Raw genomic sequence first — 27,891 nt, forward strand, 5'->3', positions numbered from 1 at the left:
TGGTAGACTTGCTTTCAACATTGGGCCTGAGTCTGAGTGACAGGAGGAGTCCCAGAGAGAATCTCTTATCTGAGCCCTCGTCGTGGTTTTTGGCAGCTCTAGGCAGGAGCTGTCAGTAGCCAATCCATTCACTCTGCCTTGGCTGCTTTGTGAGTTTCACAGTCTGCCTCTCCCCCAGAAATAGTCCCCCTTATAACAACAGAAAAAGTTACCTCATCTCCTCTGCGCCCCCCCCCCCCCATAAGCACATAATTAATTCTTTCCAGATCTTGCTTCTCCTTGGGGAAATGTTACAGGATTAAATGAAATTGAGCACTGTGTTAAGTGTAATGTAGAACCACAGACGTAATTCTGTTAACTGGCATGCATTAATCCCCATGTAAAGAGACCCTCATATGGAAGCAGCCTGGGTGTTTTCTCTCTTTCTACCTCATCCACACAACCACTGGGAAGAATGTAACAACTCGTAAGCTGTCAGTTTTTTTAAAAAAAGATCTGTTTATTGATTTCTTTCAACTGTATAAAAAGACAATAGACTGTGCATCCATAGTCTTGCATCATTTAAAAAAATAATCCAAGTATTTTCAGAATTCAATTTAGCTTTGGCATCTTTCTCCTGCTCATCCTCACACCAACCTAGCAAGGTAGTTCAGTTTTAGCATGTCACGGGTAGGCAAGTGAAGTTGAGATTCAGCAGTCATCTGTTCAAGACTGTGGTTAACCAAGTAGAACAATGATACTAGTAAAATGTTACATTTTCTTTACGCTCAAATTTCCTTCTGTTTGTTTTTTTAATTGCTGGTTTATATATTTTAATTTTTTTGCTGCGTTGATGGCCCTAATTAAATAAAATACAGCTTTTGCATAGATTGTTTCAGTATTATTTACATCTACAACCTGCCTGAAGGTATAGGTCAGAATAATTCATTGTTTTTACAGGAGGAGGAGGAGACAGTTGAAGCCCAACAGCGCCATGCTGAAAATCAACCTTTTCATTCACATTTGTACAGGGACTGAATCCAGAATCATTTAAACTCATAGCTCATGCTTTGACTATTACACCACACCAACTTTAAACAAAGATTTACTCACTGACTCATCACAACATGAACGTGTCTGTCAGTGAAGATTTTTGACAGAGGCACTTCTCTTGAGTGTCTCTGCTACAGTTAGGCAATGGGTGGTCTGATCTCTCGTGGTCCCCTAATCGTTGAACTCTCTCCCTACTTAGCTCTTTCTGGCATCTAGTGTAGTCCATGTGGTTCACCTGTGTTTTTATTACACACAGGGACTACCACTTTCTAAAATACATTATTTTATGGCTGGTTTTATCAGTGCTGCTTTTATGTTGAGTGTTCACTGGCTTTATTGACTATAGCTGCTATTTTTAAATTACTCAATACAACTAAAAAAACAACAGCCCAGGATTGGAATCTTTTCAACAAATTCAGTTTGGCAGGTGATCCCAAAACGGTGGTTTTCTTTCTCCTGGACATCTGAGCATGCTTTTGGAACTTTTGTAATTTGATCATTCCAGATTGTGTTAGTTTGGAGCAGCAAAATGAAACGGCAATCCAGTGGCGCCTTAGTGCCAAAATGTATTCCAGTTTGAGTTTTCATGAGCCAGAGCTCTGGCACAAAAGTTTAATACTGCAATAAATTTTGTTAGACTGGAGCCAGTGAGTTCTTAATGTATTTTAAATTTGAGGCGTCTTTTGGCCACTGTAGCTAAGCCACGTAACGATTTGTTAGAGAATGTCCTTTACCTACTGTTGGAGCTGATTTTAACTGAGCTCTTTATGTCCCCCCCCCCCAACACACACACACTGTTACATGCCCCAAGCTTTGAGAGGCTATTAATTTAAATCAACAGTACACACCTAGATGACGAAGAAAATGTTTGTGCATGTTCTTGCACTCTTCCCTATTGGCTAACTCCCTGTGCCCCCTTCCGGCAGCTCTGTATGCTATGAGAGGGAATCAGTCAGACTCTAGTGCTTGTTTGAGATAGGATATCATACTAATTCCACCTCTGCCATTGGCTGCATTAGAGGGTGTGTATGGAGCAGGGTGGGTATGATTGGCTGCATACTCCCTCTCCCCACTCCCGTACTAAAAAAATATCCTGCTAGGCTGAATAATACCTTCCACCCTCTCTCACACCCCCAAGCACTCCCCTCTGGTTCCTGCCCCCTTTACCAGCACGTCTAACGCATTGCTTATCCTGCTTTTCCTTGTTGCCATTAAGCCTGCCTGCTTCTCTCTACAGGGAATGACGGTTTCAGGTAGATAGCCGTGTTGGGCTGCAGTAGAACAGCAGGCTTTGAGTCCAGTGGCACCTTTAGAGACCAACATGATTTTCAGGGTAAAAGCTTCTGAAGTATCTGAAGAAGGGAGCTCTCGAAAGCACATGCCCTGAAAATCTTGTTGGTCTCTAAATTGCCTCTGGACTCAAATCCTGCTATAGGGAATGGGTATTTCTATCTTGCCCTTTTTTCCCCACGGGATCTGCAAAGTGCTAGATTAGATGGACTCTTGGTTTGACCCAATAAGACAGTTTATTCATGAAACTGTGAGGAAGAAGGACAATGTCTGACCGGCATATTTGTACCCGTCTGATCATAAAACGAGACACGCTCTAACACCTCACACTAGTCTGTACGTTATTCCTGAAGTCCTAATCAGTGGAGGGAGAGAGTCTCTTTTCCATTAAGCATATGCTCAAAGGCGCTGCATTTTTTCCCCCAAACCACAGTGGATGACTTAAAACAGATTTCTGGGCCGTGTCCTAATTTAAATAGTAAGCCTTATTGATTAGGAAAAGCAGCCTGGAGGCAAAGGGAGGAGTGGTCAGAGGCGGGCCGGGGGCGGAACTTTTCTGCCACGGCTCCTGCGGACCCCGCCCGGTCCCATTAGACAGCAGCACCATTAACGGCATGGCAGCTACGGTTGGAGTCCCGCGGGCAATTGGGCGGGTAAGTTGGGGAGAGGAATGAGGAGTCGTTCGTCCTACCTGCCTACCCCTATGGTAATAGAAAAGGGAGGGGGCTACTACCCTGCCGGAGCAGAGGTAACGGTGGGCTCGGTCCCTTCTCAAATTGCTCCGGGCGGAAACGTGACCCACTCCTTTGAAAGTCACTGCCCCTTCCTCAAATCCTTGCTAAATGCCCGCTCCTAATTTCTGGGCACATTCCACAAAACAGACGCTCGCAGCTCTCAGATCCTTGTAGGGGTGTTACTTGACCTCTCTCCATTACCTCCAAAGAACCTCCCTTCGTCCAAAGAGGAAACCTCCCAGCTGTCTGCCATCCCAAAGACTCCCCTTCCCTCAATCTAGCGTTGCCAATTCTGGGTTCGGAAATTCCTGGAGACTTGGGGAAGAAATTTAGGATGGGGGATATTGGTGAGGTATAATGCTATACAGCCCACCCTCAAAAACGGCCATTTTCTCCAGGGGGCATGATCTTTGTAATCTGGAGATCATTTGTAATCCCAGGAGCTCTCCAGGTCTCATCTGGAGACTGTCAACCCAGCACCACCCCTTTGTTAAACCATCCCCCTCCCCCCTCAATAGAGCACAGTCTGAAAAAGACTGACATCAATAATACCATTGGGCTATTTTCACTCTGCCTAGAATCAACAAACTCGCTATCCTTAATTTCAGAAAGAGGCATGACCCAGCTAGCTGCCTCCCTCAGCTAAGGAAATTTCCACCAGCTTACTTCACTTAAAATACTATATATGAACAGAATCCCGTAAAGGGACACCCCTGCTGAGCTGTGAAACAATCCATGTCTCAAAACACATTTCTTCCTCCATAGAAATCCTTCAGCCTTGATAAAAATTCATACACCTCAATCCTTTTCCTAGGGTCTGGGAGATTCTGGGTTTGAACCCCCAGTCTGGCAGAGAAGCTTGTTGGGTGACCTTGGGTTAATCATGCAGTCTCAGCCTAACCTACCTCACAGGGTTGTTGTGCGGATAAAATGGAGGAGACTGATATAAGCTGCTTTGGGTCCCCATTAGGGAAAAGAGCAAGTTATAAATGCTGTAAATAAATAAAATTTGGATTAAAAAAATTGTACAGCTCGGTCCTTTTCTTCATCCAGAGATCACTCCTTTTTCCCCTCTCTGTGTGTTCCTGAAGCAGTCTCAAAATAGAAGCTTCATTTTATCTAGTTCTAATATTTTTTCTAAGAAATGAACACACAGCTGTCTAACATCCACTTTATGGTGACCAGAAAAAGGTGCCTTTTGTTAAGCTCCCCCAAGGCACCTTGTATAGAACCTTCATTCTGAGCCTGTAGAATCCACCCTGCCCCTGTATCATTGGTGAATTTCTTGACTGGCTGTCTTAATTGTGAGCTTACCTCTAGCTTTTCTGTCCCACCCCCTTTGCAGTGTACATCTGCTTACTTTATTTACATTGGCACGATAGTCTCACCTTGAACACCGTGTTCTTTTCCGCTTCTTTTCCTCCCCTTGACTTTCTGACATATGTCTTGAGAGAACTGCAACTTCCTGATAAATTTTGCTAACTGTGTTTAGAGGCCTGGGTTGGGTTTCTGCTGGATAAGAGAGATTCAAAGCATTACTGTTTGCCAGGGAGGAGAAGAGGAGGGCTGTAAAGGCATTCAAAATCCTGAAAGGCCAAGAATTCCTGCTGTCGACCCAGCAGCAGGAAATAGCCTCTTCTGGTTATTACGAAATTCAACTCAAGTTTGGCTTTTCTCCAAAGATGTGCACTCCACACCCAGGAAACATAAATGCTCTGTAAAAAAACTATGTGTTGCATTCTAGATCATTAGTTTTTGGCTGGTGGATTGTGAGCTACAGTTAGATCATGGTCTGACCTAAAGTGAGTCACAATCGGAGCACTGCAGCTATTTAGTTGGTTTAGCATTCCCAAGAGAAAAGAGACAATAAGGAGAAGTAGTGGCATACATAGTAAAATATTCAAATGGGTCTCATATTACAGGTTGGGTCTGAAGATGGATCCCTTGTCTGAAAATGTTTAAGCTCTAATGCTCTGTATTATGTCTGCTAGAAATCTTTGCATAAATCTGTTTATTTTCTGTTTGTTTAGATGTGCGGAACTGCCCTGTGCCACTAGTCTGTGTGGCCGTTTTGTCGACTGTGACTGGCAGTAGTTTTCTAAGACGTCACATAGAGCAAGATCTTTGTCAATACCTGAGATCCTATAACTGATGGTGCTGGGGACTGAACCTTAATTGACAATATCACCTGATGGGGCAGGATCAACCCTGCTCCCAGGCTGTATTTTAAGTTTTTCAGGTGCTCAATTTTAGGAAGGTATGGTGTATTAACAGGAGACTTGGTATTATCTTCCCCTGTAGCTTGATTTGGGTGTTTCAGGAATCAGTGAGATAATATGGCTGTTGTCAATGGAAGAGTGTTCCTATGACCAAAGATGCGCTAAGGGGCTAGCATCCATTTTGATGACTAGTTTCCATTGGCATCTAATAAGTTCTGCAAAGGAAAGCATCCCCAAGAAGTGGCTCCTCATGCCCCCACCCCCAGTCATCATACTATTGTACATCAGTTAGATTTGCCTTTGACCAAACACCCATATGGGGGCCACTGTAAAGTAGACCCTGTGGTTGTTGCTTCTATGTGGCATGTGACATGCCATATGGAAAAAGGGGGAATAAAGAGGTAAACTGTCAAGAATGTAACCAGGGGCACAAAAAATCCAGCTTTAAAACATGCTAATAACTGTAAATAAAATAATTGCATGCTATTGTCACAATCTATTTAGAATAAAAATTATAAGAATATACCAAAGATCTTAGATGGAGAACCACAAGTAGCTGAGCACCCCACCAATATGCATGGGAATAGCTCTGCTGAAAATCCCTTTCACAAGAAGTATTTTCTATTTAATTGTAATTGTTCTTTGCACTTGCTTTTTATTCCTGTAATCTGCTTTGGGAGCCATTTACAGAGAGAAAAATGGAGTAAGAAACCCTGGAAATCAAATATACCCATAACAGATGCAGCCCATAACTAAAAATAGATACTTCCAAATGTGCTGAATAATTCCTGTAAGACATAAGCGCAATCCTAAAACACTTTCCTGGGAGTAATTCCCACTGAGTAGACCTGAGTTGGATTCTGAACAGATCTTCTTTGGATAGCTGTCTTGGAGCAGCCCTTCCTTTCTTTCTGTGTCACTTTTTTCATGGGAAAAAGATATTTGTCATTAGAATTTAATATATCCAGTATGTTAGGACTGTATGAAATGCCTTCATACAGAAAGAAAAAAATGATTATTGAGTTCACATACTAAGCACAGCCCTCCTTCTGCACCACAGCTGAGCAGATCCTGGAAATATCCCCCACTGCTACTGGATGGTGTGAAGGGTCCTTTCCCTACGCCCCAGCCAAGCTATCAGCTGAGCCTGGTGGACAGGAGACGTATTAACAGGTTATGTGTTCATTAAATCTGCAGGCCTAACAAGACAAAAAGAGCAGGGCCGATTCCAGACGGCCCTCCGCATCGCGAAACGTCGCGCGTCGTCATGCAGAAAACGCGAAACATCGCGTTTATCGCGAAATATCGCGTGCGAAATATCGCGAAATATCGCGTGCAGAAAACGCGAAATATCGTGAAATATCGCATTTTCTCGCATGAGTTTTGCGCGACGTCGCGCAAAACTCGCGCGAGAAAACGCGATATTTCGCATTTTCTGTGCGACGACACGCGACGTTTCGCGATGCGGAGGGCCATCTGGAATCGGCTCAGATCTTGCACTGAAGTCAGTGGCCCTATCAATGGAGTTGTGGGACAGATCCCTAGTACTGAAATTACTCCCAGTCCTAGCAGGGTTACATTTTCACTGGCCTTGGAAGAAAGGGGACCTGACTGATCATTCCAGCCATGGGAATGTTGTATGGTTGATGTGGCCCCTGTCCATGCAGGCAGCCCAGGATAAATGCCTCTGTTGTCCCCCTGTTAAAAAAAGATCCTGAATGAGAGGGCCACCCGTTAATCGGCTGCCGTGATTCTTAGTTGGGAGAAATGGATCATCAGGAAGAAACGGATGCCTGTTTGTTCCACCAATATCATGTGTCCTGGCCCTTTAAACAGGAATGGCAAATTCTTTGTTTATAAGAAAAAAATTGGCAAAAACAAAGCTAGCTTTGAGTGATCGAACTGATGCTAAGGATCTCTCCTTTGAGAAGTCATTAAACACTCCCTCTAGTGCCTGCTGTTAATCCCTGGTTTTCTCTCTAATCCTTCTAATTAGTGGTTAACTCAATGCCCAAAGGATAGAATTTCTCTGCTGTATGCCCTCTGCCACGTGTCTATGGAAGCCTACGCAGCCGGCTTGCGGGAGTCTAACTCAGTCCCAGTATTTTTCTCTCTCCCTTGGAGGATCTTTGAGTTCAGTTTGGGACTCGGCCAGCCTCCTCTCTTTTGCCCTATTGACTCAGGGCCAAGCTAGACATGCAAGTTTTTAAAGAGTTCATTCCCTGCAGCTACACAGCAGCTTTGGGGAGACCGTAAATGGCCACGGAATGCCTCCATGGGGGGAGGATGGGCTCCTCCCTCCCCCCTCAAGCCGTTTCCCCCTGTCAAAATAGCAGGGGGGGGAGGTTTTTTCCCTGTTTTTTTCCTGTTCCACATGTACTATTCTGTGCACATGGAGCAGTAAAAAGGGGAAGAGGACTCCTCCCATGCTGCTATTGTGACACAGGAAAATGGCTTGAGGGAGGAAGGAGGGGCTCCCTTCTCCCGCTGAGGCATTCTGAGGCCATTTGGGCTCTCTTTTATTTTTTAACAGCCATTTACCTTTTAAATACTGTATGGCTGCAGAAACCTGAGTTGGGTCTGGGGCACCCACATCCAGCTCTTTAAAAACCTGCATGTCTAACTTGGCCCTCAGTAACTGAACAATGCCTCCTCTCTGGAGCAGGGAAATTGGAGTGGGGGGGGGAGAGCGAACAAAACCTGGAAACTGAGGGCAAGGCAAAAGGGGATGAATAGGGTTGCCAGCTCCAGGTTGCAAAATTCCTGGAGATTTGGGGGGGCAGGTGAAGCCTGGGGAGGGCAGCGTTTGATGAAGGAGGGACCTCAGCTAATGCCATACAGTCCACCTTCAGAAACTGCCATTTCCTTCAGAGGAACTGAGCTTTATCACCTGGAGATCAGTTGTAATTCCAGGAGATCTCCTGTTACCACCTGGAAGTTGGCTGGGAGACTGTTTCAAGCATGGCAAAGCCAGGCCAAGAGCTACGGATGGGCATCCATAGCTGGATTGCACTCTAGGTCCCTCATCTGTGGGTGCTTCGCATATTATCTGCACCACTTGTGTAATTAGACCACACCTGTAGTTCCCCTGTCTCCCCTTCATTGTAAGGGTTGGGTCCCTGTTCTTTTTTTGAAAAAACAAAAGAGACTCTTTCATATTCTTATCATATTGTTTTTGTCTCCCTATTGGAGAGCAATGCCTTAGGCAAGGGTGGGCATGTTCCTGCCTGTTCGGGCTTTCATTCCAGACACCCATTTACAAGGCAGAAACTGGTTCTGAAGCTGCTAGGCCAAGGGGAGGGGGCTGTGTGTGCTCCAGCTGTAATCAGGTTTACTATGCAGGTATGGAACCTGCCCTGGAATGTCAGAATCTCAGGTTTTGTTTTTTAAAAAACGCATTTCCTGTTCCTTATCGAAAACAAGCCTGAAAATGCCTTTCCCCCCTTCATGTATTGTTGCCTCTGCCCAAAGTATTTATTCCCATTATAGAGTTCCAAATGATCTGAAAAAGTGATTCATGGAACTCTGGAGAGCATGCAAGTATATCTCATTTGTATAATATAGACCAATTAGAATTTATGCTTTAAATGTGCAGCATTTGTATGTCTTTGGCCTATAACATTCATGTAGCTGAGAGAGCATGATAATAAAAAGTGGAAACTTTTAGACAGGGTTCTAGACAGCCATTTGCTTGGTCAGCTACGGTGAATTAAAACGGTGAATTAAGATCGGATTTAAAAGTTGCTGCCTCTTGCACTTATTTTTATGATTTAAACGGAATGTATGTTTTTAATGTAACTAATATATTTAATGGATTTTAATGTGATTTTGATTGTTGCTTGCACGGAGAGTAGGTTATAAATGCAGCAAAATAAAATAAATAAAATAATTTGGCAGTAACCAGACAGGGAAATGGCTATGAACTGGAAGAGAATGGCTTCTTTCATGCGCGGTTGCTATGTGTACATAGGCTAGCGACTTTGTTCTTATATTTGCAAGGCTGCTCACATAAACATCAAATTTAGATTTGTTTTAAAAATGCATACCTTGTATATGGAGCTAGCACTCTTGAATTTGGTGTTGGTCCAGCATACCTGCTATGCTGCCCTATACTGAGTCAGACCATTGATCCATCGACCTCAGTACTGTTTACCTTGACTGGCAGCTGTTCTGTAGGATGATGGGCAAGAACCCTTCCTAACCCTGTTGCCAGAGTTCTTTTCGACAGAGACCTGCTGCATCCTGTCTCCTAAAAGCACACAGAAGATTAATATATGAAGCTGCCTACATCAGAGCCTGTCATTGGACCATATAGGTCAGTAATGTCTACTGTGTTCGACTGCATTTCTTGAGTCCTGTGCAGAGAAGGATCTTGCATGAAGGTGAGGTCCATCAATGGCACCTAGCCATGATGACCAAAGGGACTCTCCATATTCAGAGGAAGCAAAGCTCTGAATACCAGTCCTAGGAGGCAACATTAGGGAAAGGCCTTGGCCTCTGCCTTGTTTGTTGGCCATCCGGGGTAGCTGGCTGGCCACAGTGAAACAGGATGTTGGGATAGATGGACCCCTGGTCTGACTCAGCAGGACTGCTTTTGTATTCCCCAGCAGCTGCTACCCAAAACCTTTTTAGGAGAAATGACAAGGATTAAGCATGCAGCCTTCTGCCTACAAAGCACATGCTCTCGCATCAAGCAATGGTAGACATTCTCCAAATATTTTTCCAGGGTGCCTAAATTCGAATTGTGGACCTCAGCGCTCCACCACTGACCCTTCCTGGTTTTGTATTCACAAACCTGAATCCATATCAGAATCCCTGTTTTGTCCATAAACAGTTGTTGTCTAGTGGAATGTAGATCAGTTTCCCCTTCTTGCACTCTTCAACCCACCTCATTTCTGAGAATGACAAGGCAGCTAATCTTTGTGAAAGGATCTTGAGTTTATTGCTTCCCCTGTCCAGATCTGCAACCCAAAAGGGGCCTCAACTCTGGAGGCCAAATGCCAGCTCCCTTGTGGCCACCAGCCACAAGGTACCATCAGTATTCACCCTCTTACTTTTCCAATAGGGCTGCATATGCTTTACGTGTCCCAAACTTTCTGGTGTTCTTTGCCTCTTGCTCCCCCTGCTGTTAAAAGAGAGTAATGCACCATTTAAAAAAAAAATCTGTCGCTAGATTGCAAAACCACCGTCTCACTCTCTGCCTTTAGACAACAAATGCATGAAGCTGGTCCGTCTAGCACAGTACTGTGTACTTTGTTGGGCAGAGACTGTCCCAGATTACAGGTGCCTTTCCTCACAGGGAGTGTGCTCCAACCCCTTGATCAATTTGGTTGCCCTTTTCTGCACCTCTGCAATGTCCTTTTGGAGATGGAGTGATCTGAACCATACATTACACACTATTCCTGACATGGCTGCACCATAGATCTCCACAAGGGCATTTCTATACTGACGTTTACTTTTCTAACAATTCATAGCGTGGACTCCAGAAAATGAAAAAAAAAAGTGCAAAAGGAAGAATATTTGTATGACTTGAAACGCCAACCATCCTCTACAGAAGCCTGTTTTTCATTAAAGTAAAATCCCAGAGTGCTGACTTCCCACCCTCTTATGCCCATTTACTCCAGTGAACCACGGGCACCCTACTTTGCAGTGCCTTGAGTCCTGGCCTGTTGAAAACTACCCTGGAGGACCCAGGGATCCTTCATCTTTGCTGCTGAACTAACCCTGAAAGTTATTAATAATGCAGGGCTGGCTGTTCGTGCACATCAACGTGGTGTCACGGAACCATCAGTCCACCGGGAGAAACATTTTGCTAGAGCTTAAGCCACCCACCTGTGAAGGAGTTTGCTTGTTGCTTCTCTGCATGATTCCCTGCATTGGACTGGCCTTTGCTGGAGGTGGACTCTTCTACCACATATGTGCATAAGCCAGTTTTCGTCTGGTGTAGCACAGTGGTAAAGAGCCTGAGTAATGAATTGGGCAGACCAAATTAGGCTACTGCTAATTCGCTCAATGGCCTTAGGTAAGCCACTTTCTGCCTCTGCACCCCCCTGGCAGTATGAGGATAATTTTATTGGCCTACTTTACAGGGTAAATATTACAATAAAATGATAACATGAAGGGATTTGAATACACAATATAATATCTTGATTTTGAGCAAAAGTTTGTTTCATTTCTAGGCCAACCTGTAATATCCCCTGCTGGCCATGGGTGAGATTTAGCAGTTTGGCAGGCAGGAAAAGGCTAAAGAACTTCCTCTTCTAGTAGCAGTGCCCAATGAGTCTCAATGAGGAAAGGCACAGATAAGTCCTTTCCTGTTTTTGTGTATTGTCATTGCAAATTCAACAGCATTCCTAGACTCAACCCAAGTCGCTTTTTAGGCTCTTCTTATCTCTGCTGGCACGTTACATGAGCGATGCTGAGATGGGGGTGGAGCTCTCCATAACCAGCAACCAAAGCCCAATTTTCAGGAGTTAGCCAATTCTTTCTTTCTGGTTTTTATCATACCTCCCTATCTCAGAAGACAATCTCCTTTATTCACCATTCTAAATATGATCTGCTTTAAAAGCTCCAAATCCTCTGGTGTTCTAATGCTTCTTTCAAGGCATAGATATCTAGGCTAGATCTTTAGCTGGCTGCCAACCTGATTGATATTGAAACTGGAATCCAGATTCTTCTTAAACTCTGGTCCTTGGTCATACAGCCCCCCCCCCCCCCAGTCAATTTAAGCAATATGTCTTTTTCTGGGTGGGGAGGAAGGAGTACCATTGTAGGGCTGAAAGCCCAGGTTCTCATGGCTCTTAGGAATTCAGTTCTAGCCTTACTGCTTGATGAAGAGTATTGCGTAGTTTTGAAGCCCATATATGCCTACAGACTTTGCATCCTTGGGACTGAATCTCTCCCTCGTTAGCTGACACCCGTGAACTGTGTGATTCTTGGCCAGAGGGGAGGGAAATGAATCATCTCGTTCTCAGGATTCATGCAGACTTACCCCTGTAAAGCTCCCCTCTTTCCTTTGCCTGCAAGAGCTGCAACCTCTCCGCTAGAGCCGCAGAAATCTCCCAGGAGAGTTCTTCTCTGCAGCGGCTCCTGCCTTCTCTTTTCCATTGCAGTCTGCTGTGTGTGACTCAACAGGGGCTGAAGTTCAACCCGTTGGAGATTAAAAAAAAAAAGAAGAAGCGGCAGGGGTTAAAGGTTGGTAGGTATCCGCCTGACGAGAGAATGACCACCTCAGCAAAACCAGAAAGAACGGGTGTTCCCACGCTTGGCTTGTCAATGAGCGGTCTTGTGTTGCTCTTGTGGGAATCTGGCTTGACATGGCAATGAAGCAAGTGCTTTTGAAAACCTTGGAGCTGGTTGGCAGCACAGCAGAGGCACTGAATGCCACACTCTTCCCCCCACCCCAGCCCCATATAAAGGGATCTCTCCGGCTCTGCTCCCAAGACCCGGTTGTGTTTGTGGGTTAAACATTAACAGGGGCTGTTTGCTTAAGGAGAACGGATGACACAGCCAGTAGATTAGCACTTGTCCCTCTTTCTCTGTTTTTTAATTATTCTTGGTTCTTCTCTTGTGGTAACTAAGGGCAACCTCGCAAACAGAGCCATGTTTATTAGCCCAGAGGCACTTCCAGTGGCCCACAAGTATGTGTTCTGTTGCGTTTGTATCTTTCTTCCAAGGAGCGCCTTTTATCCTCACGACAAACCTGCAAAGTGGCTTAAGATCTCCTAGCAAGCTTCTTGCCTGAATGGGAATTTGAACCCAGGGCTCCCCTAGTCTGATATGCTTTATCCCCTGCACTGTGTTGGCTCTGTTATGTTTCAGAACGTGTTGTATGGCCCTCTGACAGAAATAAAGACCAACTGTCTAATTTCTAGAAATGTCTCAACCTGGTTTAATATGGAACTGTTTCTCAGTTTCATATTAAAATTAAGAAACAGGTAATTAATAGTGATGTAGGGTTAATTGTTTCCTCAGGTATGATGGGAAGTATCGTGATGTCTCCAGCTTGCTGAAACTTAAGAGGACTGGAGCTTGTTCAGTGGACTGAGAGACTTTGAGGCCTCTATGTCCACCAGCTTGGGGGTTCCACAGTGGTAGGGTTGCCAGCCTCCAGGTGGTAGCTGGAGATCTGGAATTACAACTGATCTCCAGGCAACAGAGACCAGTTCCCCTGGAGAAAATGGCTGCTCTGGAGGGTGAACTCTGTGGCATTACACGCCATTGAAGCCCCTCCCCAAACCCCAACCTCTCCAGGCTCCACCCCACCTCCCCCACCCCAAATCTCCAGGAATTTCCCAGCCTGGACCTGGCAACCCTAAAGGCTATAAATGTAACTAATTATTAAAATTGCTTTCTGATTGATTAGAAGAATTGCCACTGATTAATAAGAAGTAAAAGAGTTTGGTTAGAAGACGCATGATACAGAAGCCTTCACTTAAACAGTTGTGTCTGGTCAGTGTGTGAGTGGGGCCTCTACATTCTCTGTGATGGCAAAAAGTTAGGATGTAATGCTTAGAAACTACAGAACAAGGCCACCAGGATGTAACATGTATGACAGAGCCTTCTTATCAGTGGCACCAAGGCTGTGGACCGTCCTCGCTTGGGAGGTCCACCTAACTCTAACCCTATTGGCATTTAGTAGCAGGCTGTGGTGCTATATCAGAAAGACTTTGTGGGTTGTCTCATGATTTGTGACAGTTTTGGGGGGGCTTTTGTTTTGCATGAAAGTTTTCTGCTGTGCTTGTTTGTTTGGAGACCCAGGTCGTTAATTGTTATAGATGTTTTTGAAAACCTTGTGAGCTGCTGTACGGAGTAGTCACTTTAAAAGTAACCTGTTTTAATAGTAATAGCCAGTTTGGTGTAGTGGTTAAGAGCACGGGACTCTAATCTGGAGAGCCGGGTTTGATTCCCCACTCCTCCACGAAGCCAGCTGGGTGACCTTGGGCGAGTCACAGTTCTCTGGAGCTCTCTCAGCCCCACCCACCTCACAGGGTGATTGTTGTGGGGTAATAATAACACTTTGTAAACCGCTCTGAGTGGGCATTAAGTTGTCCTGAAGGGCGGTATATAAATCGAATGTTGTTGTTGTTGCTGCTGTTAATAATAATAATAATAATAATAATAATAATAATAATAATAATAATAATACACAAGTGTCATACCTATGGATTCATCTTATCTAGTCACTCACCTTCACCACTGTGGTTGTAGAGCTGACCCAGGAGGGCAAGAAGCAAAAGATTCTCTTCCTTTTCGAGGTAGATTTTCAATGCTGACCCTTTCCTCCTCTTGCTTTCTCAGGTTTTGAAAGGAAGGCCTTGCAAGGCTGTGGTTTCACTTCATGGTCCTCAGAGGTTTCTAAGCACCACATTCAAGGTAAAAAAAAATGCAGACCAATTCTGGGATCAGTACTGAACTAGGAACATGTGACTTAATAATGGGAATTCTGGCTGTCACAGGGGGAGCTTCTAGTCTTCGTGGATGGTTAATTCTCAAAGGAATGGTTGAAACACTATGTGCATGAGGTACAACTAAATCTGAAGATCAGAAGCATGTTCTTGGTATATTTAGCATGTGGCTTTGCTTTGTGAATTCTGGGCACCTTAAAGGGCAGGGAGATGTGGCTCAATAGCAGAACACAGGCTTAGCCATCAAAGTGCCCTGATTTCAGTCTCCTGTTAAAGGACCTCGGCAGGGTTAGGAAGACTGCTGGAGGTCCTGGAGAACTTCCAGTTAGAGCAGACACTATCAAGTGGCCTGGCTTAGTATAACTTTGTGACTCGCAGAGCCCAAAGCGGCCGCATACAGCAGGAGCTCAAGAAAGTCTGAAGTCTACTTGGGACTGCTAAAACAGGCGACACTGACCTAGTCACATGACATGGTGGTTGGATTGCCTTTGGCCTGGTAGGCCACAGGATGTGCAGGCCAGCGAGTTATTATTTGTACAGTGAGCCCTGATTTGTAAGAGTCTCTTGTTTGTGTAAGCAGGGGGTGTTGGAGGTGCTTGAGGCAAAGACTCCTGGGTTCCCTGGAAGAGGGCCCAGAGGCAAGAGCATGCAAGGGCCCACCAGGGTTTGTGCGTTTGTTTCTCTTTATTTTAAATCCTGACTTTAGCAATAGTGGTGAAATCTAAAACAATAGTCTAATTTCCTAAATTTTGCAGAGGAGTAAGGAAACAAGCAAGGAGCCTGTGAGGAATTGGAGGGGGTGATGAAGGCAGTTAGGAACAGGCCACTTTCCCTTTTCCCCTTTAACTGCCGGTCAGTTCTTCCTGGAGCATGCTCAGTTCACATCAGGCTTGTTTTCTTGGGGTGATGGTGAGTTTGCAAATTAATATTTTTCTGTGTGCCTGGAAGTTCTTCAAGTATGTAGTGATCCCTACCTTGTCTGTGGGTGCTTTCCTGATAGGTATGGAGCCCAGCTGCTTTGTTAGATATAGTGATGAAACGGCAGAAACACTTCAGAAGAAAAGGAGTTCTGAGCTTGTTATTACCCAAATGCCGGAAAGAACAAAAACAACAAATTAGCCTAGGGTCTAAAAGAAGTCCATGGGTTGGATCCCAATTCAAAGTGCTAAGTTTGACCTAGGAAGCCCTAAACTGCTCGGCATCGGCGTATCTGAAGGCTCTCCTGCCTAGTGAACCTTTCCACACTTTAGGTCATCCAGCTTTTGAGATCGTCAGAGGCCTTGCTCTGTATTGGAAGTGGCTGACAGAGACAGGGCCTTCTCTGTTGTGGCCCTGCCTCTACATCACCTAACAGAGTCTGTGCAAGATGATGAGTTGCAGGGAGGAAATTTTTTGGATGTCATGATCTCAGAATGTGAGAAGGTTCATATGGTAGCAGATGATCCCTCAGATGTGCTGATCCTAAGCAATGTAAGACTTTTTTATCACTGAAGAGCCACCTTCTCCCCTATGAACCTATCCATCCACTCTGGTCATCTTTGGAGTCCTTGCTTCTGGCTTCCTGAAATTTGAGGCTGGACAGGTGGTAGCCTGAGAAAGAGACTTCTCAGTTGTGAAACCCAAACTTTGGAACTCCCTTCCTGGGCAGATTCATCAGTCCCTCTCTATCACTGTCTTCCACCAGCAGGTGAAGACTTTTTTGTTATGTTTGGCATACGCCCAGTAACTTTTATTAGCCCTCCTCCCTGGTTTTTGTGTTATTTGTGTTTCTGTTGAATTTTATAAATACTTTATTTTATATGTTGTTTTGATATTCACTGCCTTGGGGACCCTATTTTGGGTGGAAAGGCAGCATAGAAATGTTTTAAATAAAATAATTTTTTTTAAAATGTAAAACATCTTGCCTGCCTTACTTCTCTGGACTAGGAAAAAAATTCAGCACTTTGGATTATGATTGGAAACAAAAGCCCCTGAAGATCTTTGAGCACTACTGAAATACATCAAATTCTTCAGTAGGCAGTGAGGTCAATGGTAAATGTGAACTTCTCCCAGAAACCCAAATCTTGCCCTAGTTTCCCTCAGACATCGGAGACTTCCAAAGTTTCCTGAGACATTTTCTCTCCCTGTCAAAAACTGGCCTTTGGTAGTTTGTTTCTTGGCTTTTAAAAACTTTTGGCTTTGGGGCCTAGTTGGGCCGCAGAAGAAAGACCTCTGGAAACTTACTGAAGCTTTGAGTTAGCAGTTCTCAGAGAGATGACTTCTTGTTTTCTAGGCCTCAGATCTTCAGATTGAATTGAGCAGCCATCTCAAGTCCAAGCCAGACCCTGGGAAGTTGGTCTTCGGCAAACATTTCACCGATCACATGCTCACCATAGAATGGACGCAGGAAAAAGGCTGGGGGAAACCTAACATCAAGCCCTTTCAAAACCTCTCTCTGCACCCAGCCTCTTCGGCCTTACACTACTCAGTACAGGTAACTGATTCTTGATTAAAGACTTTGAGCAGGTGAAGGAATACTGGGTGAAATGCACTCAGGATGTTGGAGGGAATACACCTCTGCAGGCATGGGAATATCTTTGAGCTACTGATCCTAAGGAAAGTATTGTAGATCTGGGAAAGGTGGAAGAAGAAACCAGCCAAAATGTGACAGAGGAGTTGGAGTGCCTTCATTGCAAGAGAAGACCCAGGAGTTTGGATCTGCTTAAAACTGGTTGCTTTCCATTAAATTTTGCTATCTCAATCAGTATGTCAATTCTGATCTACAATATTGTTTAAACAGATTATAAATTCAATATGTGGCATATTTCGTATGGGACTGCACAAAGATATACAGAACCCACTTCTGTCCCCCATTTTCTGTGCCCCTTTCCCCATCTCTTCCCCTCTTACTGTTCTTCCTTGCGGGGGCGGGGGGAGAGGTTTGGTGGTCTGTCTGGTTGCTATGGCAACAATGGCACAGGAAGTCTCCCAAGATGACTTCATGAGACACTGGGTGCCATTTTGGGTTGCCATAGCAACCAAATAGTTAACAAGGCCTGCAGCTGACCAGGTAGTACAGTGCACACAACCGAGCCTAGGCAGCTGGTTCTTGGCTGAGCGAGGCTCCCGCAGCACAATGGTCCAGTTGCTAAGGCAAAGTAAAATGGTTGCCGAAGTCTTGTGAGACTTCAGGCGCTATTTCAATTGCCTTTGCAACCTTTTCAGTCCACAGACCACAGGAACCCCTTTGGGGACGATCTCCCAATTTGGAGGGGAAGAGGGGAAGTTTTTCTGCATCCTAGAAGGGCAGATTTGCAGCTTGGGGAGAGGCATCATTTCGGAATTAGATATATAGTGATGAATGTGTTTAAAGACACAGATGCAGTTTTGGCAAATTATTTTTAAAAAGCAGCTTTGAAAAAGAAATCGTCACCCTCTCCCCTTCCAGAGGCATCCACCTCTCAGCTTTGTCAATGGCGCAGAGCTGCCTTCAGCCATGACTGCTAAATGGAGCCTCCAAGTTCAGAGGTAGTGTACCTCTGAGTACCAGCTTCTAGGGGCAACTGCAGAGAAGGTCTGTCTCTTCCATGCCTTGCTTGCATGCTTCCCAAAGACAGCTGGTTAACAGCTGTGGGAAACAGGACAGTGGATGAGACGGATCTTTGCTCTGATCCAGCTGGGCTCCTTTTGTTGGGGTCCCAGTATGGAACATCCTTTTTCTCCCCATTTAGCTCTTTGAAGGGATGAAGGCTTTCCGGGGCCTGGATAAGCGCATCCACCTTTTTCGTCCTATGCTGAACATGGAACGCATGTTCCGTACCGCTCTCCGTGCTTGCCTGCCCGTGAGTATACTTCTAACCTCCTCTTTGTTTCCCTTTTGCCTGATGAGCAAGCTAAAGCTTACTTGTGTTTAAATTCTGCTTCCTCCAAGAGGGGCGTGGATGTGTCACGTTCAAAGGCACTTCCCCCTTTGTGTGGCATTGTAATGTGTCCCCTTTCTCTGCTCAGGCTGTGAGCAGATTTGACTGATTTTTGCAGGGAGAGAGGAGCGTGATAAAGTCTGGCAAGGAGAAGAGATTGTAAAGAAAAGGGGTCTTTGTGTCATATGGCAGCTAGGTCCTTTAGGTTCTCTGGGATAGGGGAGAATTTTTCATGGCATGGGGAGATAAGTCCAGCAGTCTTTATCTTCAGGGCTCTTTGGGTGGGGAGTGTGGTGTGGGGAAGAATGCTGGCTTTGAGGCACTTGGTATCTCAAGGAGCATCGCTCATCTTGCTGGGCCTCTGTTCCTCTCCCCTGCACAGCCCTTTGACAAGTCCGAGTTACTTGAATGCATCCGGCAGCTCATCCACGTGGACCAAGACTGGGTCCCCCACTCAGACTCGGCCAGCCTCTACATCCGCCCCACCTTCATCGGCACAGAGGTGAGTACTTCCACTCTGGAAGGAGCCAGTGCAGTAGACTAGCTAGACCAGAACTAGGGAGATCTCAGGTTCTAATCTTTCCTTAGCCATGAACCTCTCTGAGTAGCCTGGAACCAGTTGCTGTGTCTCAGCTTAACCCACATCCCAGAGATAACTCAGCAGATTACATAATATGAAATTAGTACGGTCAGTATCTAGGACATTTCAATAAACAATGCTATAGGGTAAATAATGCAAGCTTACAAAGGCATAACGTTAGCAACAATCTGATACAGTTGAAGAAATGTTGAAACAGAGCATAAGCTATTCTAAGACTTGACATTAGGCAACACAGAACTACCCAGTAGGGTCATACTTGAAGCACATAGGAGCACATACTTAAAGCAACAGACAGGACGTAAGGCAACATGGTAGTGAAGTCTGTGGCCCCAAACTCACTAGTGAAGCATCTCTTTGAGACCACCTCCCTACAATACAGCCCTCCGGTCTGAGTCATGAGGATAAAATTGGGACTGGGGAAGGCCATATAAGATGATCACGGATGGAGGCTTTGTCATATATTTCCTCACTCTTTGTTGGTGAGCATTGGGAACAGAGCTTTGCCTGTCAGGGGACTCTTGACAGTGACGCACTCTCTCCACATGAGTCCCCCTGGCACTAGGCTGCTTGAGATGTAGGCACTGGTAAAAACATTTCTCTTTCCCCAGGCCTTTTTGCGGATTGTGAGGTGTTCCATTGCTTATGATGATGGTTAGTGTTTCTTTGTTTTGCCTCACTTTTGACATCAGTTCCCACAATATGGTTTGGGATTCTGCCCCTGCTGTTGAAGTCTCTCAATATTAACATTCCTCATTAAACTTTGGAGGGGGTGGGGAGTTGAGAACCATAAAGATGATTATTAATACTGAAGTTTTTGTGTAGCTGCCCTCTGTATTGGAGCGGAGAGAGCCCTCAAGTCAGAGTTGAATTATAGCGACCCCTCATGGGGTTTACATGGTGAGAGACTAACAGAGGTGGTTTGCCATTGCTTGCTTCTGCAACCCTGGTCTTCATTGGACGTCTCCCATCCAATTATTAACCAAGGCCGACCATGCTTAGTTTCTGAGATGTGATGAAATTAGGCTCACCTGGGCTATCTAGGTCAGGATGCTTTTGGTATTAGGACCACTCATTCTTTCCTGCTTATGATACCTCTTTTCCACAGAAACCATTGTTTTCTCTCTAGCTCCTTCCCTCTTACAATATTTCACTGTCCTTCCATTGGAAAGCCATTTTGTAACGTAAAATCTGGCAATCATAAAGGTGGCTTTTAAAAAAAGAAAACTCTCATTCTGTGGCTTCCCTTGCCCATCTTCCATCTTGTTTCCAAAAGCTCACACTTCCACTTTGAAATGTCCTATTTATAAGAGAGAGAGAGAGAGAGAGAGATGAACCCTGATTCCTAGCTTTGTGTTTCCCGTGTCCACCTTCCCAAGTCCAGTACCTTTGATTCTAGTGCAGTTTGATTTCATATTACACTTTTCTCCTTCCACAGCCTTCCTTGGGGGTTGCCAGGTCAACTTATGCTTTGCTGTATGTGATCCTGGGGCCGGTGGGCCCATATTTTGCCACTGGCAGCTTCAACCCCGTCTCTCTCCTGGCTGATCCTGGCTTTGTCCGAGCCTGGATGGGTGGCGTTGGTGACTGCAAGTTGGGTGGGTGAGTAAGAATTTAACCCCCCCCCCCCAACCCTTTGACAGTCGTCTCTGCTCCTTAAAGGTGCTTTTATCTGATTGGAATCTGACCTGTTCTCTGGTCACCTTTAGCAACTACGGTCCCACCATTTATGTGCAGAATGAGGCCGCCAAGGAGGGCTGCCAGCAGGTCTTGTGGCTCTATGGGGAGGACCACCAGCTGACCGAAGTTGGGACTATGAACATCTTCATGTTCTGGAAGGACCAGCAGGGAGGTGAGTGGTTTGACCTCTGAGGGTTATTGTTGGCGCCGGCGTCAAAAATGTGTGGCTGAAATACTCTTTGAATCAAAATGGGTGGAAGCTTCATTTTAAAAATTAAAATGGAAGCTGAAGTTCTCAGGACTCTTAAGTCTGCATGCACGTTCTTTATTTATTTTATTTATATTTCAATTTATATACCGCCCATCCCCAGGGGCTCTGGTCGGTGAACAGTTAAAATCGATAAAAACAAGAACTAAAATCAATATACAAACAATGAAACAAATTAATTCTGCTCTGTTTCTGCACTCCCACGTCACTGCATGCATGTAACTGCCGTCCCTACTTCCAGATCTGGAGCTGGTTACCCCTCCGCTGAATGGGATCATCTTGCCTGGCGTGACCCGGCACAGCCTTCTAGATCTGGCACGGAAATGGGTGAGCATAGAAGGGGCAAGAGGATCTTGACAAAACTGAAATAAACCGAAGGAGAAGCAAGGGGGGGAGGGGGGAGGTTCGGGGGGGGGGTTGGGATGTACTCCAACATTCTTTTATCTGGAAATTTTGCAGGAAAAATGGGACTTGTTTCCTTTTGTCCTTGCCTTTTTTAACCCCTGCACACCTTGAGAGCTTTAACAGGGAAATTTTTAAAACCGGCACAAAGCAGCAGATCAATACAAAACGTAAAATAAAAAGTGAGAAGCAGAAAGAGATGTCATGAGCATAATGAAAACAAAACATATTCTTCAAAATATTGAATTTATTTTGTCCTGCCAATTTATTTTTCAGTCTCTACAGTAATGGAGTTAAGGGAAGCCTTATGGGGAAATCACACATTTATTGTGTGATCTTAGGCACATTAACATTAAAGGCTTAAAACTAATCAGTAGTCTCAAGATGTAGGGAGGTTATTTGGGGCTACCATCGGTGGAGTTTTCATGAGCTTGGATCTCTTTCTGCTCAGGGGGAATTCAGAGTTTCAGAGAAGGTGATCACAATGGCCGACCTCATCAAAGGCCTGGAGGAGAAAAGGGTCAAGGAGGTGTTTGGCTCCGGCACGGCCTGCGTCGTTTGTCCCGTCAACAGAATCCTGTACCGAGGCAAAGTGAGTTGTCACCCGGACCCAATTCTTGCCCGTTTGGTCTTCCCCAAACACCTTGTTCTATCCCAATCCTACAATGCATTTCTCTGCCTCCCCTCAGAATTACCACATCCCCACGATGGAAAATGGCCCGGAGATCGCTAAGCGGTTTTTGAAGGAGCTGACAGATATTCAGGTAAATCCAGAAGAGGCAAGAAATGGATTTTAAGGGTCAAAGCACACATAATGTGGGAGATCCACACAACTGGATCCCCTAGTGCACTATCGAGCCACAAACAGCTGCTGCTTTTGTTTGTGCGCGCGCGCGCGCGCGCGTGTGTGTGTGTGTGTGTTGGGGGGGGGTGCTGATATGTGTTGGGACCACCACATTGAGGAAAGGGGGGGCATAACTCTGGTGCCATTTTTCTTATTAAAAATTTCCTCCCCCTATGCAGAGGGGAAAATGTTGGCACGTATTCATTGTCATACATCATATCACATGTACTGTGACTTAAAGCAGCCGTAGGGCAGATCATTTTTTATTAGGGATATTGTGTTTGGGCGGAGATTTAAAACAAACCCCAACACTATGTCCTCAGTTCATTTGCCCTCCGCTCTCCCCGGCCCCCCAATCTTCTGCTGTGACTGCTTTTTATGGCTCAATTAGGTGTCGGGTATGATTTGGCCACGAGGGGGGGGGCAGTTGAGGGGACATAGTCTGTGAATTTCCTGTTTGGCCACAAGAGGGCAGCAAACCCCTGAAATATAGCTTGTATTTCATATTCTTTGCCTGAAGATTGAGTTTTGTACTTTGATTTACCCTGGAAGAATGAAAGAGAGAGAATCATTGCTGCCTTTGAGTGGACTTCAGCTCAGACCAGCAGTATTTCTTTCCCTTGTTGTCCCTTTCTCTAGGATGGTCTTTGTTCAGGCATGCGTGGTGTCCTCAGTAGATGACTTTAGTTGCATGTGTGAACTACCAATACTGGAAAGAGTGGAGGTATTTGAGATGTCATGTAAGTTCTGTATTTGGTAGTCAGTTCACATGCATAAATTGCATATGCTTCAGTCATCAACTGGGGGACAAGCATGTATGAACCAGCCCTGACAGAGTTAGAGGACATCAGGAAAATACTGCACACTGGAGGTGGGGGAATTGCATGTCGTTGTTACCCCTTTTGCTCTTCCGCTTTCCTCTGTATTGGCTTCCTTCTTATTTTGTCCCATTTTTCGTATCACATCCATCTGCAAAAACTCAACCCAGTCATATGTCTTTCGAACAGATGTTTTAAGAACGTGAAGGTGTGATAAAATTTAAAGCCAAAGCACGCTTCTTAAGGCAGTTTGCTCAGTTGAAGGGGTCTAGATCTGTGATCGACCACCTGCTTTACATGCATAAGAATATCTGTTTAGTCCCTGGCATCTTCAGATCCTTGATAGCAGGAGCTGGAAAAGACCTTGCAAAGCAGCTGACAGTAAGAGGCTCAACAGCAATGAGCTTGATGAGGTCTGATTCAGTATAAGACAGGTTCCTATGTTGTTCATAGCATGCATCCAGGAAGAATGCACGATCACGTTGAAGGTTGTTCTTTAGGCTAAACATGGTTCCACAAATGATACAAACCTGAAATTATCCAGTAGACAAGAGCAAGAGTCAGTAGCACCTACAAGACTGACAAAAAATTGTGGTAGGGTATGAGCTTTCGTGAGCCACAGCTCACGTCTTCAGATACACCTAGAAAGTGAGTCTGTCCTTCTCCAGGAGGGCTTTTTTAGTCAGGCAATAGGGCTGTGCTGGAAGGAAATGGTTCAGAGAGATTCTCTGGTAAAGGGGCAGGGACTGCAGACTATACTACTGGGTACTGTCTGCGGATGGTAGTTTCTACATAATTTAATAGGTCACATCAAATTACTTCTGTTTTATTTCGGCAACGTTTCATCTCTGTATTCCTATATTTGAATTCTGCGCTCCTTTTCAAATTTCTGCTGTGCATCCCCTATTGTATTCCAGTATTTAAATGTGATGCTTCTTTCCAAATTTCTTCTGTGCATGCTGTATGATATTGTTTATTGGTTGTCTCAGCTATTGATCGCATGGACTTACACTGCGTAATCCACCTTGGGCCTCAGTGAGAAAGGGGGACTACAAACAAATGAATAAATAACCTGTAAATGAGCGTAATAACTATATGTGGGCGTCTTTGCAAAGTCACACCATCAGCCCAGCTAGGAAAGCCTTGTGAACTCCGGCTCCTGGTTTTGCCAGTTTTCCAGCCTCAAACATGCTCTCTGACTGTATCTTTCTCTTCCTCCACAGTACGGCCGTGTTGCTAGTGACTGGGTCCAGCCCGTCTGATGCAGGCTGAGCAGCCCCCACCAGATGCCTGTTCCACCCCCCACCCCCCTCTGGCCTCTCTGTTACTTTGGTTCTATTTATAATACAGTTCTGTATCTTCACCTGGTTCGCCTTTCGACCCTTCGGAGTCTGGAGTGGTTGGCTGCTTTTTTAAGAACCATGATCTCTCACGTTACCTACGGAGGCCGCTTATGGTTCCGAAACACTCCACATAGGGGAGATCCAAGGTTTCAAAGAACTTCGGTGCCAGCCTTTGTGCGTTGGGAAGGAAGACTCGGACTGAAATGCTCTCTTCTTTCTCTTCTCTCGGCTCCCAAATTCAGCCGCTTCCTTCTTTTCAAGTGCAATATGGAGAGGGAGAAAAAAAGTTTGTGTGTGCGTGTGTGTGCATTTTAAAGCACTTGGAAGTCGCAAACACCCCCATCCCTAGATTAGTGCAGAAACAAATTTAGACATTCGCAATCTAAACAAAAAACATTCTTTAAAATTTCCGTTTGGGTGTTGGAACATTTGGTGCTAAAATTTGAACTTCTTTACCTGTTTCCTTATGCCTGGAGCCCTGAATTTTGCCACCCAGAATTCAAGGGGGTCTGCCTAATTTCTGTTTCAGAACTGTATCCGTGCTAGCTTTGTTAATTAAGCATCATCTGTGCTCAAGGTAGAGAACTAGTTTGGAGTCCAAACTTTTGTGCCAGGTTTTGCTTTTGACTCCAGAAACTATTTAAAATTTAAAACCATTACTTGCACCCATTTCTGATCTCTCTCTATGCCTCTGCAAGCAAAACAAAGATGATGGTTCAGGGAATCATTGGAATGTTGCTTCTGAAGGGTGATGTGGCTTATTGGGAAAAGTAGCTAGATGTCCACCAGAGCTGCAGTTCGCATGTCTCATGCAGTGTGTTCTGAATTAGTGCACTTGTAGGAGTTTATGACACTGCGTGTACTACTTATGAAGTTGCCTTATGCCGCGTCGCACGACTGGTTCGTCTTGCTCAGTATTGTCTACTCTGACTGGTAAGAGGCTGTCTGGAGTCTCGGGCAAAGGATTTCCCCCCCCCATCATCTGCAACCAGTGATCTAGGGACTTAGCTTCTGCAGGCAAAGCAAATGGTGTTATCATTGAGCCCCAGAAGTTCCAGGCCTAAACAAGATCCTTGTTGCCTTTCATAGGCCAGGGAGAGCTCAAGAGACACAAGATGTTTTTATTGGCCAGGGGGGAGGGGAGTGCTGTTTTTCAGGGTTCACAGTTCTTACAAAACAGGTCCTGAAATATGTTCGGTTAAATGTTAATTTTTGGTATTATTTCAAAAACCCTTTGGGTCAGATCCAAACAGCTTTTATGTGGGTGAAAAAGGGAGGAGAGCGATCCCCTTTGACCATCCCCAAAAGGCTCTTCTTGGTATCCTGCAGCCTGCCTAGACAAAAGCCACATAGAAGGGAGGCTGTAATAAGGAGGGGAATTGGGTAAGATGGAGTGAAGAAGCCGGGTGGAGCCCATCCTTTGCTTTGATAGCAGATGAGAACTGTGGGCTCCCGCTGGTGTCAAAAGAAGTCCACTCTGATCCTTCTTTAGTTGTGTACTATAAACCATTAGCATTTGCACAAAAGTGGTTGCCAATATGGAATGTGGATTGATTTTCAAAATGCATGCCCCATTGAAGCTGCGAAACGTGGTGGGGGCAGTGTATGTACTCTGGAATGTGACTTTCTTAGTGGCACGTAAGTAAATTCATTCTTTCCACTCTGTGTAAATAACTTGTGGAACTCACTGCCGTGGGATGTCGGGGCGGCTGCTAGCTTAGGTGGTTTCAAAAGAGGCTTAGGCGAATTCCTGGAGGATAGCTCCGTCAGTGTTTATGAGCCATGCTGGCTCAGCGGAGCCTCCGCGTTCAGTGCTGGGAGCAAGGGGGTACAATAGCAAGGAGAGGCTTTGGCCTCTGGGCGCCTCCTTGCAGCCTCCTGGAGCATCTGTTTGGCCACATGGGAAACAGGATGCTGGACTCAGTGGATCCCGCAGGGCTGTTCTTGCTTGCACATGCACCTGATTTATGACCGTGGATCCTAATTCTAACGCGTAATAAACCTACAAATAACCTTTAAGGTGTACAGATCTCCGTTGCTGGATCAGGACATTAGTGCTTTTAATTCAGCCAGTGCCAAGCACAGCTGCTCTCATGAGTTCCAAGAAACCTTGTAAATAATTGGTAGCCTGATGTTAGAAATGCAAACCTTTGGGGAGAGGAAAAAATGCCAAGAATGGACACATCTAAAGTGAAGGTTTGTTTATGATGGGCGCTTTGTGTGTGTATCTTTGTTTGTTTTGACCAAGATAAACTAGCCTTTTGGACTTGGCATCTGAAAAGAAATAGGGATGTTTTTGACATCACAGTCATTTTGGATGTTTGCCTAAAAAGGCTGAATTTCCGAAACTGGCACACTGCAGGATGAATGATGGCTTCTTTAAAACTGACAGCCGTTGGATTTTGGTTGCTCAGTACTGTTCATTGGACAAGATTTCAGGTGAGAAATATTGAGTACGAAATGCAGTTAATAAACCCGCCTTCAGTTGTTCCCAAATGACTGAAGTGTACTTTCTCCTGAATTAAAATTGGAGGATCACTTCACTCTTAAACCTGAAGTGTTTGGTTTTTGAGTGTACAAAAAGTACCTGTCCTCCATAGACTGCCATTTCAGGCAAGAGCAGTAACTCAGAGGTGCAACAGACAGCCTCTTCTGACTAAGAGTAGTTCTGTTGCATCTCAACACTGAGCGTGACCTAATGCATCCCATGTGGCAAAGGGGCAGAATTACCAGTCTGGGAATGCCTGGCCTCCTTTGAAGTCTGAGAGTCTTTCTACACAAGATACCCGGGTGCATGTTTGGTCCTGCAAGGTTCCCTGGATAGTGTTGTCTTACAAAGAACCACCTCTTGATGTGATTCTCTGCCACGGAGAAGAGCAGTGGGGAGGGGGGGAATTCTCTCTCTTAAAAAACTGCCCTGGATTTCCTGGCTCCTCTTACATCACCCCTGAGTTCCCGGAGGAAAATCTGAACTGAGGCTTTCTGCAAGAGAGAGAGAATCCCCACCACCACTCTTCTCCCTGGAGGAGAATAGCATTGAGCAACTGTTCTTTGTAAGACTACACTACCCAGGGAACCTTACAGGACTCAACACATGAAGAACATGTGGTCTGGCATCTCATGTAGAGACTCTGAGATGAAAAAGAGTTCTGCATAACTTGAAAACAGAACATTAGTCTATTTTGGTTATCCTGATGGGCATAAGAACTTTACACATTTTAAAATCTTTTTTGAAATCTTAGCTACATTGCTGGAAACTTTGACAGATTGGAAAAATCTGTCAAAGATAACTTGAAGAGGGGGGAAAACTTCTATGAAATAAACCGACAAAAATGTTTGGGATAGCTTAAAAGGCAA

At 45.0% G+C, this 27,891-nt stretch overlaps 1 protein-coding gene across 2 annotated transcripts; it reads left to right on the forward strand.

Moving 5' to 3' along the window:
• Positions 1 to 2,913: 2,913 nt before the first annotated feature.
• LOC129338558 (branched-chain-amino-acid aminotransferase, cytosolic-like) lies at positions 2,914 to 26,548 on the forward strand. 2 transcript variants are annotated; one of them, XM_054992878.1, is made up of 11 exons: positions 2,914 to 2,975; positions 14,576 to 14,650; positions 16,955 to 17,155; positions 18,393 to 18,503; positions 18,964 to 19,083; positions 20,618 to 20,781; positions 20,889 to 21,031; positions 21,369 to 21,454; positions 21,981 to 22,121; positions 22,219 to 22,293; positions 24,415 to 26,548. In XM_054992878.1, the coding sequence occupies exons 1-11, from the start codon at positions 2,937 to 2,939 to the stop codon at positions 24,451 to 24,453; spliced, it is 1,194 nt and encodes a 397-aa protein (XP_054848853.1). In that variant the 5' UTR covers positions 2,914 to 2,936; the 3' UTR covers positions 24,454 to 26,548. The 2 variants fall into 2 exon arrangements, with proteins under 2 accessions (XP_054848853.1, XP_054848854.1); XM_054992879.1 differs by lacking the exon at positions 2,914 to 2,975 and adding an exon at positions 12,396 to 12,473.
• Positions 26,549 to 27,891: the final 1,343 nt, after the last annotated feature.

This window comes from Eublepharis macularius, chromosome 12 (genome assembly GCF_028583425.1).
Source record: "Eublepharis macularius isolate TG4126 chromosome 12, MPM_Emac_v1.0, whole genome shotgun sequence".
Taxonomy (NCBI): domain Eukaryota; kingdom Metazoa; phylum Chordata; class Lepidosauria; order Squamata; family Eublepharidae; genus Eublepharis; species Eublepharis macularius.

Bases quoted from the DNA above. Each gene is read 5' to 3' on its own strand.
- LOC129338558 (XM_054992878.1), top strand. From the start codon at position 2,937: ATGGCAGCTACGGTTGGAGTCCCGCGGGCAATTGGGCGG. The intron at 2,976-14,575 runs GTAAGTTGGGGA...TTGCTTTCTCAG, and splicing joins TCCCGCGGGCAATTGGGCGG to GTTTTGAAAGGAAGGCCTTG. The intron at 17,156-18,392 runs GTAACTGATTCT...CTCCCCATTTAG, and splicing joins CCTTACACTACTCAGTACAG to CTCTTTGAAGGGATGAAGGC.